At 44.0% G+C, this 16,310-nt stretch overlaps 1 protein-coding gene across 3 annotated transcripts in view; it reads left to right on the forward strand.

The window, feature by feature from the left end:
- Positions 1–16,228, forward strand: part of Con (leucine rich repeat protein connectin) — a 112,693-nt gene extending 96,465 nt beyond the window's left edge. For 2 of the 3 annotated variants that reach the window (XM_076764858.1, XM_076764859.1), the window contains 3 exons: positions 10,762–10,947; positions 11,101–11,219; positions 11,698–16,228. In XM_076764858.1, coding sequence (XP_076620973.1) covers positions 10,762–10,947; positions 11,101–11,219; positions 11,698–11,946 — 554 coding nt within the window. In that variant the 3' untranslated portion in view covers positions 11,947–16,228. The remainder of the gene's footprint in view (positions 1–10,761; positions 10,948–11,100; positions 11,220–11,697) is intronic. The other variant, XR_013079670.1, reaches the window with a different exon arrangement.
- Positions 16,229–16,310: the final 82 nt, after the last annotated feature.

The raw sequence follows: 16,310 nt of genomic DNA on the forward strand, positions 1-16,310 counted from the left end.
AACGGTCTATTTTCACCGATACGAGTGACTCCGCGTGAGATCCTGAATACCATTTCTAGATCTAACGATGCTCGAAGCGTATTCTTTTTCACGACGCTAATTACTCGAACCGGATATACACACTCTTTCCCTATGTTTCGGCAATGTTAGACGCCCCCGCAACACCAACCTGAAAAATAACCACTTTTCCTTTTTACGAGAATTAAAAATTTCTTTATGGACTCGTATAATTTTATACCCTGTTTTATATGCCAACTTTTCACTTGGCGGTTTTAAACTGTAACGCGTAAAAAAGTTATAACGTATTAACCGCTGGGATAAGTAGCTCCTTCCTTCGTTGTTTCTCGAATCATTCATAAACCTAGAGGAATGATTTTGTTTCTCGTTCGTAGAACATGGAATCTTGCGTTTACCTCGTTCAAAAATTTCTGCGTTCATTCAGCCTCCGAACGTACGACCTATAAATTATACACAGACACGTGGTAAACATTTGTCGTGCTTAAATCATCCTGGAAAGTTTATGTAGCGCATCGTACAAATTTAAGATGGATATATTTCACATTTAACCGACGGATAAAGATACATTACGACTGGCTGAAATCGCGTCGGCGCGAAGCATGTAAATCATTCCGAAAATGTGACAGAAAAAACGAGACATTTCGCGTTTCATTGCGAAATAGAACGTATTTCACAATCCCTCCGAAATAAGTTAAGGGTCACAGATAGAGAGAAGTTACCACGTTGCTTTTCCTTCGTCTTCGTTCGTTCGTTTGCTAGACAAAATGTTTATTTCAGTCGACGGGTCGGACATCGGACGGCCAGAAAGACGAACTAAAAATGACCCCGGAAATAATTCAACCTGGCTGTAATGAAGGCACTTTACATAATTGCTCGCTGTCCCCGGGAAATTCAGTTTCTTCAGCCAGGAAAGGCCGGCTTCGCGGAGAAAGAGTGATGGTTCCGTGGGAATTTCATTGCACGAAGGAGAATCTGAGCCCGATATCCGGAAAAATACAATAGAGAGGTGCTCTAGACTCTTAACGGTAAGTTATGGCGCGACGCGACGCGACTGGTAAAAACGGCGAAAAAGAGCAGCCTACGAAAAAACCGTCGTTTCGCGAGTAACGGCCAAACGTTACCACGGTCCAACCGAAATTTTCGCGTCCCTGGTCTCAATTTTGCCGGTGCGATGCTACAACGTGCTCCCTCTTTGCGTTCTCAAATTGCTTCGGCTTCCTCGATTCCGAAGAGTTCCCCGCCATTTCGCTTCTCCCCATCCTGAATACCATGTCATGTCCCCACCAGTTAGTTAACGAGCTCGTCGCTCGGACAATTATCGCGTTGGACGCGTCCCGATAATGGATTAATATAACAGCTATAACCGTCCATCGAACAGTCTTCACGCATCGACCCGTCACCCATTAAGGAATCCTGCCACACGAGCGATGGTGTCGACGTTAACGTCAACGTCAACCTCGTTGTTGCTGCTGTTATCGACTTCGCCAAAACGACGACAGACGAGGATCTATCTTCGTTCTGGAGCGATCGAGATACAGTTAACGCTCGCTCTTCGATAGCAACGTCGAGGCTGACGCTCGCGTACCAGGAGATAGGAGAACGCAAACGATGCAGGAAAAATGATTAGCAATTGGGACAGGGCAGACGATTTTGCCAGAGATCGTACCACGGAGAATGCACCTATCTACTGTACATATTTTTAAAAATGTTGGAACGAAAGGAAAGATTCTCGAGACGACCAAAAGTACCCAACGCATGCTCGCGTTAACTGTTCCGTTTCCGAGAGCAGAGGGGTGGTTCCGCATTCGCCGATCGAACGTTAGATTTTGCTGCGTCGGCAAGACGAAACGGATGCTCCCGTTTCCAGCCTCCGAGCCTTTGTTTATAGAAGCCAAGCCACCGAACTCGGCCAATTTCGCAGCACAAAGGGATTCCCCGATTCGGCTGACGAGGAGGGGCTGCGGAGATAGCTGACTTGGGGGCGGGAACGGTTTACGCCATCTTGCGGCCCGCGGCTATGTTCCTCGGATTTGCATTTTCGGAGTTATCTCCTCGAGACGCAGATATTTGCCACGAGAGAACGATCCTGCCGCGAAACGGAAGTTCACGGTCCCCATCAGTTAACGCGAAACTTCCTACGTCGACGACTGCCGCGATAAACGCCAATTATTCTCTATTTTTTCCGGCTTACCGAGACCACCGTTAATTACCACCGATTCCTAGTCGTCCGTTCGACCCTTTCTGTAGCCAGGAAACGCGGAGGAGTTTCGAAACTTGGACGCTTTTCATTCGTTGAACGGGTTCGGAAAATACGTAAAGCGAGATCGATGAAACGGGCCGCGTTAAAATTTTCTACGCGAACATCAAGAGCGGGAGAGGGATCGCGAATGAGAGAAAAACGCAAACAAACAACTTGATTTACACCAATCAGCGTATAGTTAGCGAAAACGAGGCGGGTGCGATATCGACTGCAGGAGGCGAACCAGTGATTTCAATGCGTGGCATTTCGGTTGCGGTCGTTGCGTTGCCTCGGCCGATTTCGACGGACGCAATTTACTCGGCAGCAAACACCGCGAGCCACGAAATCGGTTACGATCAAAATTAGCCGGTAAAACGATCGTTTGGCGCCGTACTTTGTTCCCGCTTCGAATCCAAAAATTTAATTCGTTTGTCGCGAATAAAATTCACCCGACTCTGGACACTGGGAGCCGGAAGTTTTGCGACGCGACGAAATTACACCCGCCCCGTTACATCCGTTGTCGGAAGGGCGCGCAAGTTGCGCTAGTTCGAAACTCGGCGAGAAAGGAACACGAAAACTCGGGAAGAAAGTGTGGCGACTCGAAAAGGAACGGACGGGCCGCGAGCGAAGCGAGAAGAGACGGTGTTGGAAGTAAAGCGCAGAATGGACGATATTACCGAGTTCCCGGATAGACGAAAAGTTCAACGGACCAAACGTCGACTTGAATTTCATTTCCCGCGCACCCCTTCCGCCCTGAATTCCTCGAGAAACGAGCAGCGTTACGATAACGGTCGGTAAATTGTCTTTCGCGTTTAAAATTCATCCAAACTTTGCGACGAACGATTCACCTACGTGTAAGCAGCGTTTATTAACCTTTAGCTAAAATTTCACGACCTTCGAGGCCTTGTTTTATGAAAAAAATCGATTTTAAAGAGTAATGGAAAATCGTGGATGGAGTACCGAGAGATACGCGAACACCATTTACCCATTAAAAAGCAGAATGAAAAGCATTTTTCGTATCCGCCAGGGAACCAATTTCATGAATTTAAATTACGCGTTCCTATCCAAGTCCACCGTGAATTTGATCCAATTCTTTTTCACCGCAGCCGCGAAATGTTTTGCGAATCGTCGACAAAATATTATTTCCGCTGTAACCGTTACAACGATATTATTATCGATAATGGGACTTTCCTAGTTTTAATAATTTATTACTCGATCAACGAAGGAAAAAATCTTTCAACTGGTATAATGTCCAACACTTTTATTGGTGAATTTATTTGTTAGCAGAATTTTGAGAAGAAAGCTAGCAGGTTTCAAATATCGTAAAGGATGTACCGTGGCAGAATATTTTCCGAATTGTCTTACGATTCCCCTCGGAAAGACGAGACCGTATCGATTCCCGTCTCGAAAAACACTACGACGAATCCTCTGTCGCAAATAGACGCGCGCAAAAAGGAGCAACAAAGAAAAGAAAACGCGAAAACCACTTTCCTGCGCTTTCCCTTCGAAGATCGGTCTCGCTGCTTCGAGGATTCGGGAAAGATGCATCGCGTTGAATAATTGAGAAGCCAATTTTCTCGCTGAGAAACCGTCGTATCGGCTCGAGGGACATTCTATTCTTTTTCTTCTCGATCTCGACTTTACAAAACGGTCGTTGGTTCGTGGTCAAGAAGTATCCCTTTAGAATATCTTCTATTTTGTGCTCGATAAGTTTTTCGATTTCGAACGCAGCGAATAAAGCGTCCGTTTTATCTAAAAAGAAATTCCTAGCTTCGCGTCGTGATCCGTCACAAGATCGAATCGTGGTCCAAGAAAGGAGAAAAGCTCGTAAATAATTTGTTCGCGAAGAGAGCGAGGGAGACTGGCCGGTTACGATGTCTCGGTGGAACTCGTCGACAGCCAAAATGGAATCCATCGCGCGGAGCTTTCTCGTGTGAATTCCGTTCAGGGGCGAAACGGAACCAGAGTCCGAAAGATTGTAAATCGCGACGGTAGATCGCAAGATAACGTAAATCCACGGACCGGCTTACGTAGTCGCGAGCGCGCGGCCATCCTACTCGCGCCAGAGAGAGAAATTTACTGCAGATTACCTACAACGGGGTCAGGTTGCAGACTTTTTTCCGGGGTGAGACCATCTTCGCCCCCTCGACGATCTACGAGCTCGTGTCTCTGCTACGATCTCGAGATGGTATGTATATACAAGGTACATACCTCCACCGATTACGTAGCAGAATTGTGTCGATCGCTCGGAGAAATTTTGCTTGCTCGCTAGTTTTATAAAGGTAAACCTCGAGAATTTGGGCCCCGCGGTCCCTCGCGTAAACAGGTGCGTAGTACGAGCGCGGATACATTCCCGACATCGATGAATCTCGATTCAGGAAGAGGGTGTTCCCGGTAGAGAAGCAGACTACCACGCCCCGTCCCTAAAATTTCATCCCCGAATGATTAAAACCTAATATACGGACACGCCTACCGGAGGATGCCCGTCGAACCCTTCGTTGACGTCGCTCTTCCCCTATGTTTCCATTTTCACCCCACCGACACCCCCGCGTGCTGGTTAGTTGATCCTACGCTCACTTTCACTGGTCCTCTCGCTTTCCCTCGTTCGCCTTTCATCGTTTTTCCTCCGTGTCTCCCTGCATTCCCTCGACCCATACTTGTAAACGGTGTTTTTTCGCATTCCGCCTCCGCCTCCTCCTCCACCTCCACCACCGTCACCGACGACTGTCCCGAGAGGGTCGAGACACCCTCCCACAAATCCGTGGCTGTATTTTCAAGGTCACTGGCTTCAATTTCGCTCGTTGGTTTGCACGACGAACGAGGACCGACAAGGGTCGAAAGTATCGAAGCGAGGCCGTCGAACCGGAGGGTCGCTCGTCGAGGGAGAAAAGGATGTCTTCGTTATAGGTCGGAGCAAGTGGTTTGCAAGAACCACAGCCTCCCAGTGATACGTACAATTATACTACGATAATATTAAAAGACAACGCCAGGATTTCTTTCTGCAATTCCGGGCACGGTAATTGCTAGCCTCGCCCTTTTACCTGAAATCGATACGAGACATAATTACTGCAAGATTCGTTACGACAGACGCTTCGAATATTTATAAATGGAATTGACAATTCGTTCGGAATGGTTTTAATACGAAAACATTCTCCTCGAAATTCAAGACGTAAGATTTTCTAAGAAAATACGAAACTGTCCTACAAGATACGGAGCGTCTCTTAACCCTCCTTCAGAATTCGCACGAACTTCCTGGCTAAATTGAAATTCTGGATTTAAGACCGGTGCTCAACGTGGAGTTACATTTCCTACGAGAACGCTGCTCATCGTCAAACGTCCTGTCTCGTTGCCAAACGAACTTCTCCCAGTTTATATTCTTCCCAGCAAAAGATTCGACGTTTCGTTAGCGATGCGTTTCTCTCGCAACGAAAGAAAACCATGCAATTTTGAAAGTCGCTGCTTCGCCCGAGCATTCGCCAGAACGCTTGTCACGGAAATACCAGGAAGATGTGCAATTTGTCGACAAATTACGCGAGGATCGAGCAAGTTTGCGTCGTTGAAATAGTTCCGCGTTCGTCTCTCCGTCCGTAAATCCGTTCGGAACCGACTCCTTTACCGCAACTCTCCAATTTCAATCGTCTATTTTCAATTAATTAAACAATCGTAAAAGCAAAAGAGCTTCTAAACGACGGGGCGCGGCGACTAGAGCAACCTGCCGCGGTGGCCAGGAAAGCCCGTTCAAGTTCCAGAAGTTTGGCCAACGTTAAATCCTCGTTACCTTGAACGATTAATCCGTCCTGCCGGCGCGAAGAGGCCCAAACTCTTACCGCGTAACAGGACGCGTAATCTGTGCAATTCATCAAAAGGCAATTATTAATTCCGCGGAAACTCGCAGGTGTACGCGTTGCCCAATATATCTTGTCGGTCGAAAACCAGCGAAACATCATTCCATTGCGAATATCCGGTTAATTAAGAGACCTCTAACCGAAATTCTTAATAAGAGGCTATCGCAAAAAGCCATATCTATTCAATATTACCACGAGTAGTGATAATATTTTAATTTTACAGGATAAATAGAGTAACGTTGTACGTAGACTCTTGTATGCTCGTTTGCTCGGCTCACTATTTACTGACCAAGTTCCGGCTAAACAAACCGTTTGGTGCGTCGCAGCGTCGTCTTTCCCTTTACTCGAAAGGACAGATGTATCTTATGTCCGAAATTTTCGGTTAAATCTTGGCAGTTTGGAGGTGCATATTGCTTTTTTAAGAGAAAATGCGAAAACGAACCAAAATATAAAGTAATTTTAATTCAGCAGGAATGCATGATAAACGGTATTAAATATTTTCTACCAAAGCCTTCCATTAGGAAATCGAGTTTATTTCGTTTTGTTCATGAAACATGCATACGTCGCGCATGTTGGATTTTCATGGAACATTGGGTGAGCCCTGTTTTAATTCGTACGGTTAACGAACGCGTGGAAAAACTGGAGAGTTCGTACACGTGTTTCGGAATAACACATCGAGATTTTATTATATTATATTTCTGCAGCTTTACCTTGTATGTACCTGCTAGGTCGAAATGTGTTTCAGTTTATTTAAATCGTGATAACATTATGGCTCGTTCGAATACTGTGCAAACCACGCAGAGAATCAGATCCCATCGACGCGATAATCGAAATTAATATGCTAAAAATTTAGTTTCGATCCCAATGTAACGATGTTACGAGGTGACTAAAAAAAGAAAAGACTAACAATAAGCGAAAAAATCGCGAACCGCACGAGAATCCTCGATCGAATCCTACGTCAAATTTCACCGGTTCTCCCTTTTCTTTCCTCTCCTTTTTTTCGTTCGTTCGTTGCTGCATCCTCCCGTTTCTCCATTATCGGTTTCGTGTTCGCGAGATAAATGCCGTACCCTCGTACTATTCACCGGAAAACAAAACGGGCCACGATAACGAATGGAAAGTTGCGGCGCCGAGTAAACTACGCAGCTTGCAGCTGTGCAGATTAATTCAGGAATTAGCGGTGACCCGTCGATATTGGTTCAACGAAAGGACAATTGGATTAATGAAATGAATCTTGACCAGAGATTAATAGAAAATATATAGAAGATAAAAGGAGAGAATCTACAATGGCCACTGTCTTAGAATAATCTAACCAGACGTACCCTCAAATTCGTACACAGTTTCGAGAAAAAGATTCGAGTATGTGGTGAAATTGTCGGCGAAAAAAAAATTTTTTCAAATCGTTCTAAAAAAATTATATTCAGTTACAGGGGTCACTTACAATCATTTTTGGTCGATACACGCACCCTCGAAATCCTACGGGCTTTCGAGAAAAAAATTAAAATAGTGTATCGACACGTATTAAAAATACTAAAACTTTAGAGGCGTGCAGTTCCAAAACTACTAGTGTTTTATTAATTATTGATCCACTGTTAGAGGCGGTGAACCTTCCTCTTTAAAATGGCTTTTGGTTTTTGTCGATCGGACTATCCGTTTTCGAGATATCGTAATTTATGTAAATGGTAATTTTTCTTAATTCGATTATCGCTGTCTTCGTCTGACGCGTCGCGCTGGACCTCTCTTTCTCGCACGTGACTCGTGACCGTCTGGCCCACTGACCTACTTTCCAATGTGCGCGCGCGGTCAACGGCCTTGACAAGGCCGAAGTAAACAAACACTTCGAACTCTTATATTTCCGGAACTAGCCACCGCATCGACGCGAAACTAAAATCGCTATATCTCCGGAACTAATTGAGCTATCGACTCGCACAAACGCTCATTTTAAAGGGCATTTCATCCCCTATCTAATGACTATATCACCTACTATAATTTATGCCGTCTTCCATGTTTATTTTGACATTTACTTTGACGCTCGACTTGAAACAAAAATTGCCATATCTCAGGAACTAATAAAGCTACCGACTTGTACAAACGCTCATTTTAAAGGGCATTTCATCCCCTATCCGATGACCATATCAACTATTCTAATTTATGATGCCTTCTACGTTTATTCTCACATTTACTTTGACGCCACATACCTAAAAATGTTTCAACAATTCCTTATGATTATACGACTGATGTACGATAAAATTGGATTATTTCTGAAACAAAATACAAAGTATTAAATGTGATACGTACGAAAGAAATACGTCTTCTCGAGGCAGAAAGCACGTATCTATGATTCATGACGTACAGAGTCGCGCAAATATGGCGCTCCAAAGGTGTCATTGCTGGCGGACAAACTTAATTCCCGCCACCCACGCTGTGATCGTGACTTGGACCGTGATCGTACCGCTTCGAGGCTTTCGCGTTTCCACTAAATCATCTGCGAGCGTCGTTTTTTCCGACACTGCCTGCTCGTCGTGCTTTCATCTCGATCGAGGAACGAAACGTGAAACACGACAGTTCTACCACAAATCTGAAATCGTCGGCATTTGTTGAGCAACGTCGGCTCAAATATTGATAAAAATTTCCTAAATACGTGTAACAAACACGACTCGACGGTTGCTTCGTACGAATCAGATTAGAATACGAATAGAATTCGCTGTTTCCTCGAGTTTTTCCTCGCGCACGCGTCGTTCCTTTGGATGAAAAGTGAACCATTAATTTTCTTTCATCTCGATAGAATCGATGATCGGTTCTCGATGTGGCCTCTATCCTGCCAGACGAATGGAAAGCCCGATGGAACGCGATGGGAAACATTCGCAGCACGCTCGAAAAAGGGAAACACTGCTAGCCGTTTGTCCTTCTCTTCTCTTTTGTTCCGGCATCCTTCGCGCCGGGAAATCTTCCAAACCCCCAAACCGCCCGCCCCGACGATATCACTGATTGAAAGCGGTTTGCGGCGGTGGATGCGCTGAGAAACCGTGTCGAATGTCGAATGTCGTACTCATACGTATACAGTATGTACGTATGTATGTACAAAATGGTGTAATAAAGATTCGACGCATCGTATTGGCCGCGGATAGCGATTGTACAATCAATGAAATCAAGAAGAGATTTTTTCGAAATATCCAATGTCCCTTTTTCTTTTAAAATCGTCTTAAATACCATCGCGTGCGGCAGATCAACTTTCAACGAGTTATAAATTATTCCTGTCAACTATTCGATAGATTTAGCGAGTAATTTCTCGAGGAAAGCCATCGATTTTCTCTCTACGGGCCTTTCATCCTGGACGGAAATAGGTTCGATTCGGAGAAAACATTTGCGACAGTTCAAAGGAGGAAAGGCTGATCCTGAACCGCATCTTTTCTTTGATCCTTGGTCCCTCGTATCAGGATTTCGCTTCGATATCGCCTAGCTCGATTGAAAATAGTTGGAGCTCTTGCTCCTCCGAAATCATCCAAGGAATTTTAGAACGTCCAGTGTGCTGCTCGCCGTGGGTTTCGTTGACGCGAAGCTGATAAGAGTATTTCTCCTCCGAAAGGACTAAAGTCGATTGTTTAATTTTCGATTCAGAGAAGAGGGATTAGCGGAAGGTAACACCGCGTCGCTACGAATGTAATGGATACCGCCGTAGTGATTGTTGCGTAGACAATAGCGCTTAGCAATTATTTTAAAGCGGCACTCGAAACAATGAAAGCCCTATGTATATAGTAACTGTGCCCCATATTCGAGCTTTGAAGCTCATGATGGCTCATAATAACAGTAGAGCCGGTAGCTAAAGACGAACCAAGACATACAACTGTCCCTCTGTCCCTTCAATCTCCATTTATCATGGCCTCATTGTTTCCAGTTCCAGCCGTAGATAGATCTGCTTAATTCCCACGCTACACGGCTTTGAAGCTCCGAAAAGGACAGCGTTAAAAATTACTACGTACTTTTTTTAAACGTGCTACCTTTTCAAACGATAAAACGATTATTTTCCATTCTCGTATAATATTGATGGTTCCATTATGAGATGGCGTGTCTTCATCGATCAGTCAAAGATTAAAAGCGGTCAAAGAAGCCACGTACCGGTATTAAAGCTCCTCCAACCTGAATTTCGTCCTAAAATTCCACGCGGAAAGTCGAATTTCGTCGAAGCGGTTAGCTTCACGGATACCAGAGGCGACGAAACCGTAAAAGTACTGGTAGGAACTCGAAAAGCCAATCTCACGGAGGGTTTTGCGAGGTTGGGTCGCGTTCGGTTGAATATGTACCGCCTGCGACGGCACACAGCAATCGCATGAATTTTCCAAGGTCACCAGGGAGGAAATTCCGAAGAAGGCTACGCGGTAACCTTCGCTACGACGAAATATATTATTTAACAATTAATTAACATGGTCGTGACACGCACGAACGAACCCTCTTCGTCGTTCCAAAAACTTCACTTCGTTTTTTCAATTATGCAGTCGCAAACGCTTGTTGGAAGCAATTCTTTTCTAGACGGATTGCATTGCATATTGTTCGACAACGATCACTTTGTGTTTCTGCTTTCTAAAACGAGAGGAAATGAAAAAAATAACTAATAGAAACATACGAGCTTGTCTAATAAAACGTTGACTTTGTTCGTTTTAGGCAACAAACTGATTTGCGACTGCAAACTGGCATGGATCTGGGGCCTGAGAAACGAGACAAAGAACAGGAAGCTACGGAATGCCTTGGAGAAGCTCACTTGCTTCTTGGAAAGCAATAACGCATCGCAGAAGATCAACAACGCGGACCTCGAATGGAACGAGGATTTCAAGATTGCACGAAATCCAAGTGGGTCTGCTTACACTCTCATCGGTTGTCGTATCCCTTTCGCGTTCCTTGTTCGCTAAACTTCAAATTTCTTACTTAATCCAAGCTTTAACGATTTAAAAAATACTAGTAGGTACTTTTGTTAGAATTTGTCAATTTCTGTCACTGTTGCAGAGGAATACGTGCCCGAAAACTTGAGAACCGCGAACATCGAGGACGACAACGCTTACTTGGGTGATGAATACGAGACCGAAGATGGCTACGAGGATTCGAATTTCGATTTTCAGTCCAAGGTAAGCGATATCGTAACTCTCTACATATATTTTCCTCGATACCACAGCCGAGATCGGTTTTACACATAAGTATATTACAATCGTAACATAGAATAGGTTTTATTCGAACGCGTAGCGTACGATAACACAGACAAACACGAAATAAAAATGAAGGGTATCAGCGAACGGAAACTGCAATTTAAGGAAAAAACAGGTTCGCTCGTATCGAAAAATGTAAAACGGTTTTTAACGAAAATTTATGACGCAATGAAGTTCGAACGCCGCGAATTTTAACAGCCTTTCGGATTAATTTGTTTAACATCCCCGCTGGGTGGATTTCCATTTACAATTAACACGATTCCCGTACCTCGAGCTTGCGTTTTTTCAATTATCTTGAAAACAAAGCCTCGGTTATATTGTAACTCAAAGCGTTTTTGTTGCCTGGACAATTGCAGGATCGATTTTCGTACGTGACTCTCGCATGCTCTGTTTATTACAGGTGCAGCTGATAGAAGGCAAGTCGATGCAGATGAAGAATCTATTCGAGTTGAAGATGGAGGAGCTACCGTGCCCGGAGCCCTCGAGAGAGGATCTAATGGCCTCCGAGCAGCCGTCGAGTCGGCACGAGAACGCTCCTGTGGGATCCTCGGGTTCCATCTGGTTTTCATCTTCGGCGAAGACCATCCACCTCGAGCTGCCCGTTCTCGTCTACCCCTTCGTCCTTTTGCTGTCGTCGCTCTTCACGTAGAAGCGGCTCCGTTCGTCGAACGACCCACTAAACAGATCGAAAGGATGGCCCACGGACGAGGACGAGGACAAAGACGTGAACGAGGACGAGGACGAGGACGAGGATGAACACGAAGACGAGGACGGTGGTTCTCGGTATTTCGAAACGCTTGCATAATCAACGTATGCGTATCGTTGCGTATGGGCCAGAGACTCGACACACTTCGAGCAGCCTCGAATCTCGAGAAAGGGTCACCGGGACTCATCGTTGTTTCTCACTCTGCCGTTTTCGCTATTCGATCGGAGTATCTTGCATCGTATAGTCGATAGAAATCTCTGGTCAGGCCATCGAGACACCGTTGGTCTTGCAAAGTGCATCCGGTTGCGTTCGAAAATGGAAGCAAGGTAAGTTTCGTTCAAAGGTTCGCAGAGGCGACGATGGGTATTCGATCGCTACGAGGAGACTCGCGAGTGTGTCAGTCCGTCCTTGTACGATCGTCCCTGACGATCCTTGGCGAAATCGGAGGAAATTAGAACTGGTGCGGTGAGGTGCGATACGGTGCTGTGTGGTGCTGTGCGGTGCGGTGTGACGATCTCTGACAACGCGCGCATGCTCGCCGAGTACATTCAGGATCACGACCGATGCACCTGTAACTGTTTCGAGAGTATCGAACGCGTTTTATCGAGAGTACAGAGTCGCTACGACCACTCTGAACGAACGTTCGCTTCCATTTCCATGTTGGATCGTTATCACTGTACATTTATAGGATACGTACAGCATTCGCGGTAATGGTACACCTTTTTATCGATCATTTTCTATCGACAACTTTTAGAGATACTTTTCTCCCCAATCAGTTACTTTTCCATTACACGTACGTTCGATCGATAATACCGTGCAACGATCTTTCGGAAACAATTTCTTTTTTCAGCATACTAGCGCTATAATAATTTTTATAGATCGTCGATCGTGTACGTATGCACGTATCTCTCGCCGCGTGTCGGTCGTTGATAAGAAATTCGCGCACCCTTCGCCTCGCCCAACGTCTACGATGACTCGAATTCCTGGTGAATCGTCCTCCGACGCTCTTCCCACGAACTCGACACTTTGCTTCTGCAGTTTTGTGCAAGAGAACGACGCGTGCCGTATCTAATGAATAAATTAGCATGATCTCGAATTCAAAGACTGGGGATATCCCTACTCTAACTACGTTCTTCGTCCCACGGTGTGTCTATCGTCTCTTCGTCTCCGTTGAGCCTCCTTCAGCGAGCGAGCGCGTCTTAATTACGCCTCTAATTGAACGTCAGACAATCGAGAACGAACGTCGGGAAGAGTCACCGAGCGGTGACCGGGCAGAGAAAAGAAAATGAAAAGATAAAGTAGAACAGCGTAACACGGGAATCGGTTGCCAGTGTCGCGATTCGAGCATCGTTTCTTTCCTTCACCCTCGGTACCCTTATCCATTTTCGTCTTAACTTATTATTTTTAACGATTAGATTCCCTGTGATCGTCCAACTCGCCGGGATAGAAGGTTTAATAAATCTGTACTGTGTATGTATGGAGTTCGTGAGCTTTGTGGAAGCTATTAGTCGTTCAGACTCGAGCCGATCGTTTTCCTATTATTTTCAAAACCTTTTAATTTTCGTTCGGTAAAACTGATTCATCGGTGATTAAACTTCCCTGCGCTTTTAGTTAAAATTCGACGATAAATTTACAAACAGCAATCGTTGAAATATGTTGTAAATTTACTTCGCTTTTCGCACCCTTCGGACAGGTTTGATTTTAATAACTTGGCAATAGACGTGATTTACTTTGTCTGTCAATCAATCGGCTTTACGTTACAAGAGCCAGTCGACGCAGTTTAATCAGCTTTTGGCGGCAGTGCTCGACAAACCAACTTCGATTAATCGGCTCTTTCGCGGTATGATGAAGACGTTTCGAAAAGAAATTAGAAAATAATATACGTAACATCTCCAATCTAGTAGAATTAAAAATTTAACAAGACTACGAAGCGACGTCCAAAGATAGATCGATTCTATAATACGAAGTTTTGTATCGCGTGTTTCTCGTTACTTACATATTACATATATCTATGTATATATGTACTTCTTTGATGTCTTGGCGAAGAATAACGTTCGTTGATTTACGAAACTACCTTATTATTGCTCAACAAAAAAAAACAATGTTTAATTAAATACGAAACGACGAATCAATTTTTATATTTTATAAAAATAGTAAGGTATCTATTAAATAATAAGATCTTATTACGGTAAGAGCATTTTCGTAGCATTAAAATAAACGACAGTCAGAAAAGGAGCAACAAGAGAGCAATTAACAACCAAAGAATAATTTATTTCGAACGTTCGTGTAAATAAAAGTTTAATTAAGATGTCATTATATCGACGAGTAACATGTTTTCGTGTCGTTGTAAATCATGATCTACCATCGTTCAAGCACAACAACTTCTATATACGTACATGTATATATTATATTGCAACGTCTACCGCGTTCTGATCCAATTTAAAGCGTACACGCTTGTTAAGATCTATCGAAAAAGACATTCGATCGCAAATTAGACAAACGTTCGAACACGAAAACGACTTCCGCGAAGCACACAATGCGTGACCAAATATGCCTATACGTATAAGTAAGTTAGTCGAACGAATCGTAGGATCGTTCGTAGGATCGTGCTACGGATCGAGGTTGGTACGCATAAGAAGAGGCCGAAAAGTTTCTTCGTCTAGGTTTATTTCTCTTCTTTTCTCTTTGTTATCCATTCGATTAAACCCCGTCGCTTTTATCGTGAACCGACAAGAGAGCAATGAAAAGAACGAAAGGCATCGTATTGGCGAGAAAAAAACGCAATCATTGTCCCCGATAATGTCCAGGCAGGCTGATCGATAAACGCGGAGCGTCGGTTACCCTACATGCGAAAAACGACAAAAGTAGCAAAGAAATTATCGATAATGTTGAGATTGTTTGTCATAGTATATACGTTATCATATACATATAGTATCGCGATATATAGTATATGAAAGATCGGAGTGGAAAATTACGTGGCCGGAGACGATATGGGGTACGTTGATGGTGAAGTTGGTCCGAGCGATGTAAACCACCATTCGATAGAGACTTTTTCACCCGATCCATAGATCCAAGCGAAGCGTAACCAAGACAGAAGCCGAACGATCGCGCACAACTTTTTCTACACCATATTCTATTCGCAGTTTTTTATTCCTTCGAACGTTAAACTCACCTTAACGATAAAAAATCAAACGCATTTTCATACGCTCCCATCAACGAATATCACCCTGCACCCGGGAATCTCGTCGCGGTCCGCGCCCCGTGCCAATTTACCCTAAACCCTTTCTCGTCGTCATTGTTCTTCGTCGTCCAAGCGTCCAGCAGAATTATCAATCGAGGCGCACGAACGCGTACGAAGAATGAACATTTAGGGAGATAAAGTAATTGAAATTATAGCGTTTATTTAGTCCGGGATTACCGCGTACGCAACGTTATTCCTCTAACGAGTTAAAGAATGCAAAGGACTGTTAATGGACGCACGAACCGGACATCACGATGGTTTCCCATAACGTTTCACGCGCGCAATGCGTTTTTCCGATCAAGATTATACGCAGTGTCTTTAAACAGACAGTCAAAGTGTTTTCAATGATTCTCGAGTATAGGATATCGTAAGATAGGCTTAAGTACGAATCTCTTTCTCACTTACACTCACACTCACACGCACACGCATACTCGCTCGCATACACATCGCGAATCCACTGAAAATATTAAACCCCGTAGATACCAAAGATAAAGAAAGTTCGATGTTAGTCGTTAGAAAGCTCGTAAACATAATTCATCCGTCTGATCGCAGTTACGGATTAAATGCTAAACTCGAGTTATTACGAACGAGTTTGCAAACAAACACTAGTGTCCGACAAATGTTTTAAGGAGAATGCGTTTGTTACCTCTCTTCATGCTCGAACGATCTATTATCACTAATCATGGAATTTAATTTCTTTTTTTTACTTCTTTTAACGACTGCATTTACGCTCGTATGATTCGTTTCTCTTCGCGTGTTTCCGTGTTTCTAAACGACACGATGGAACGACGTTCCATAGGGTTCGTATCTTACGCGTATACTCGTCCGTGTTTAAGAGAGCACGAGTTTTTCGTACGATTATCGTTTAAGCTACACAGACGTAAGGGCGCTACGATAAGTTAAGATTTAACTAAACTACTTATGAATTTACTGTCAACCTGTAATATGTATTATATGTTTTTTTGTAAGATCTAACAGTAATAAACAAACCATCGAGAAAATATTAATCCTTCCTCGTTTCCCTCGACGAACGAATAACTTGATAAATAAACAGCTTATTCGGCAT

This window comes from Colletes latitarsis, chromosome 5 (assembly GCF_051014445.1).
Source record: "Colletes latitarsis isolate SP2378_abdomen chromosome 5, iyColLati1, whole genome shotgun sequence".
In the NCBI taxonomy this organism is placed as follows: Eukaryota; Metazoa; Arthropoda; class Insecta; order Hymenoptera; family Colletidae; genus Colletes; species Colletes latitarsis.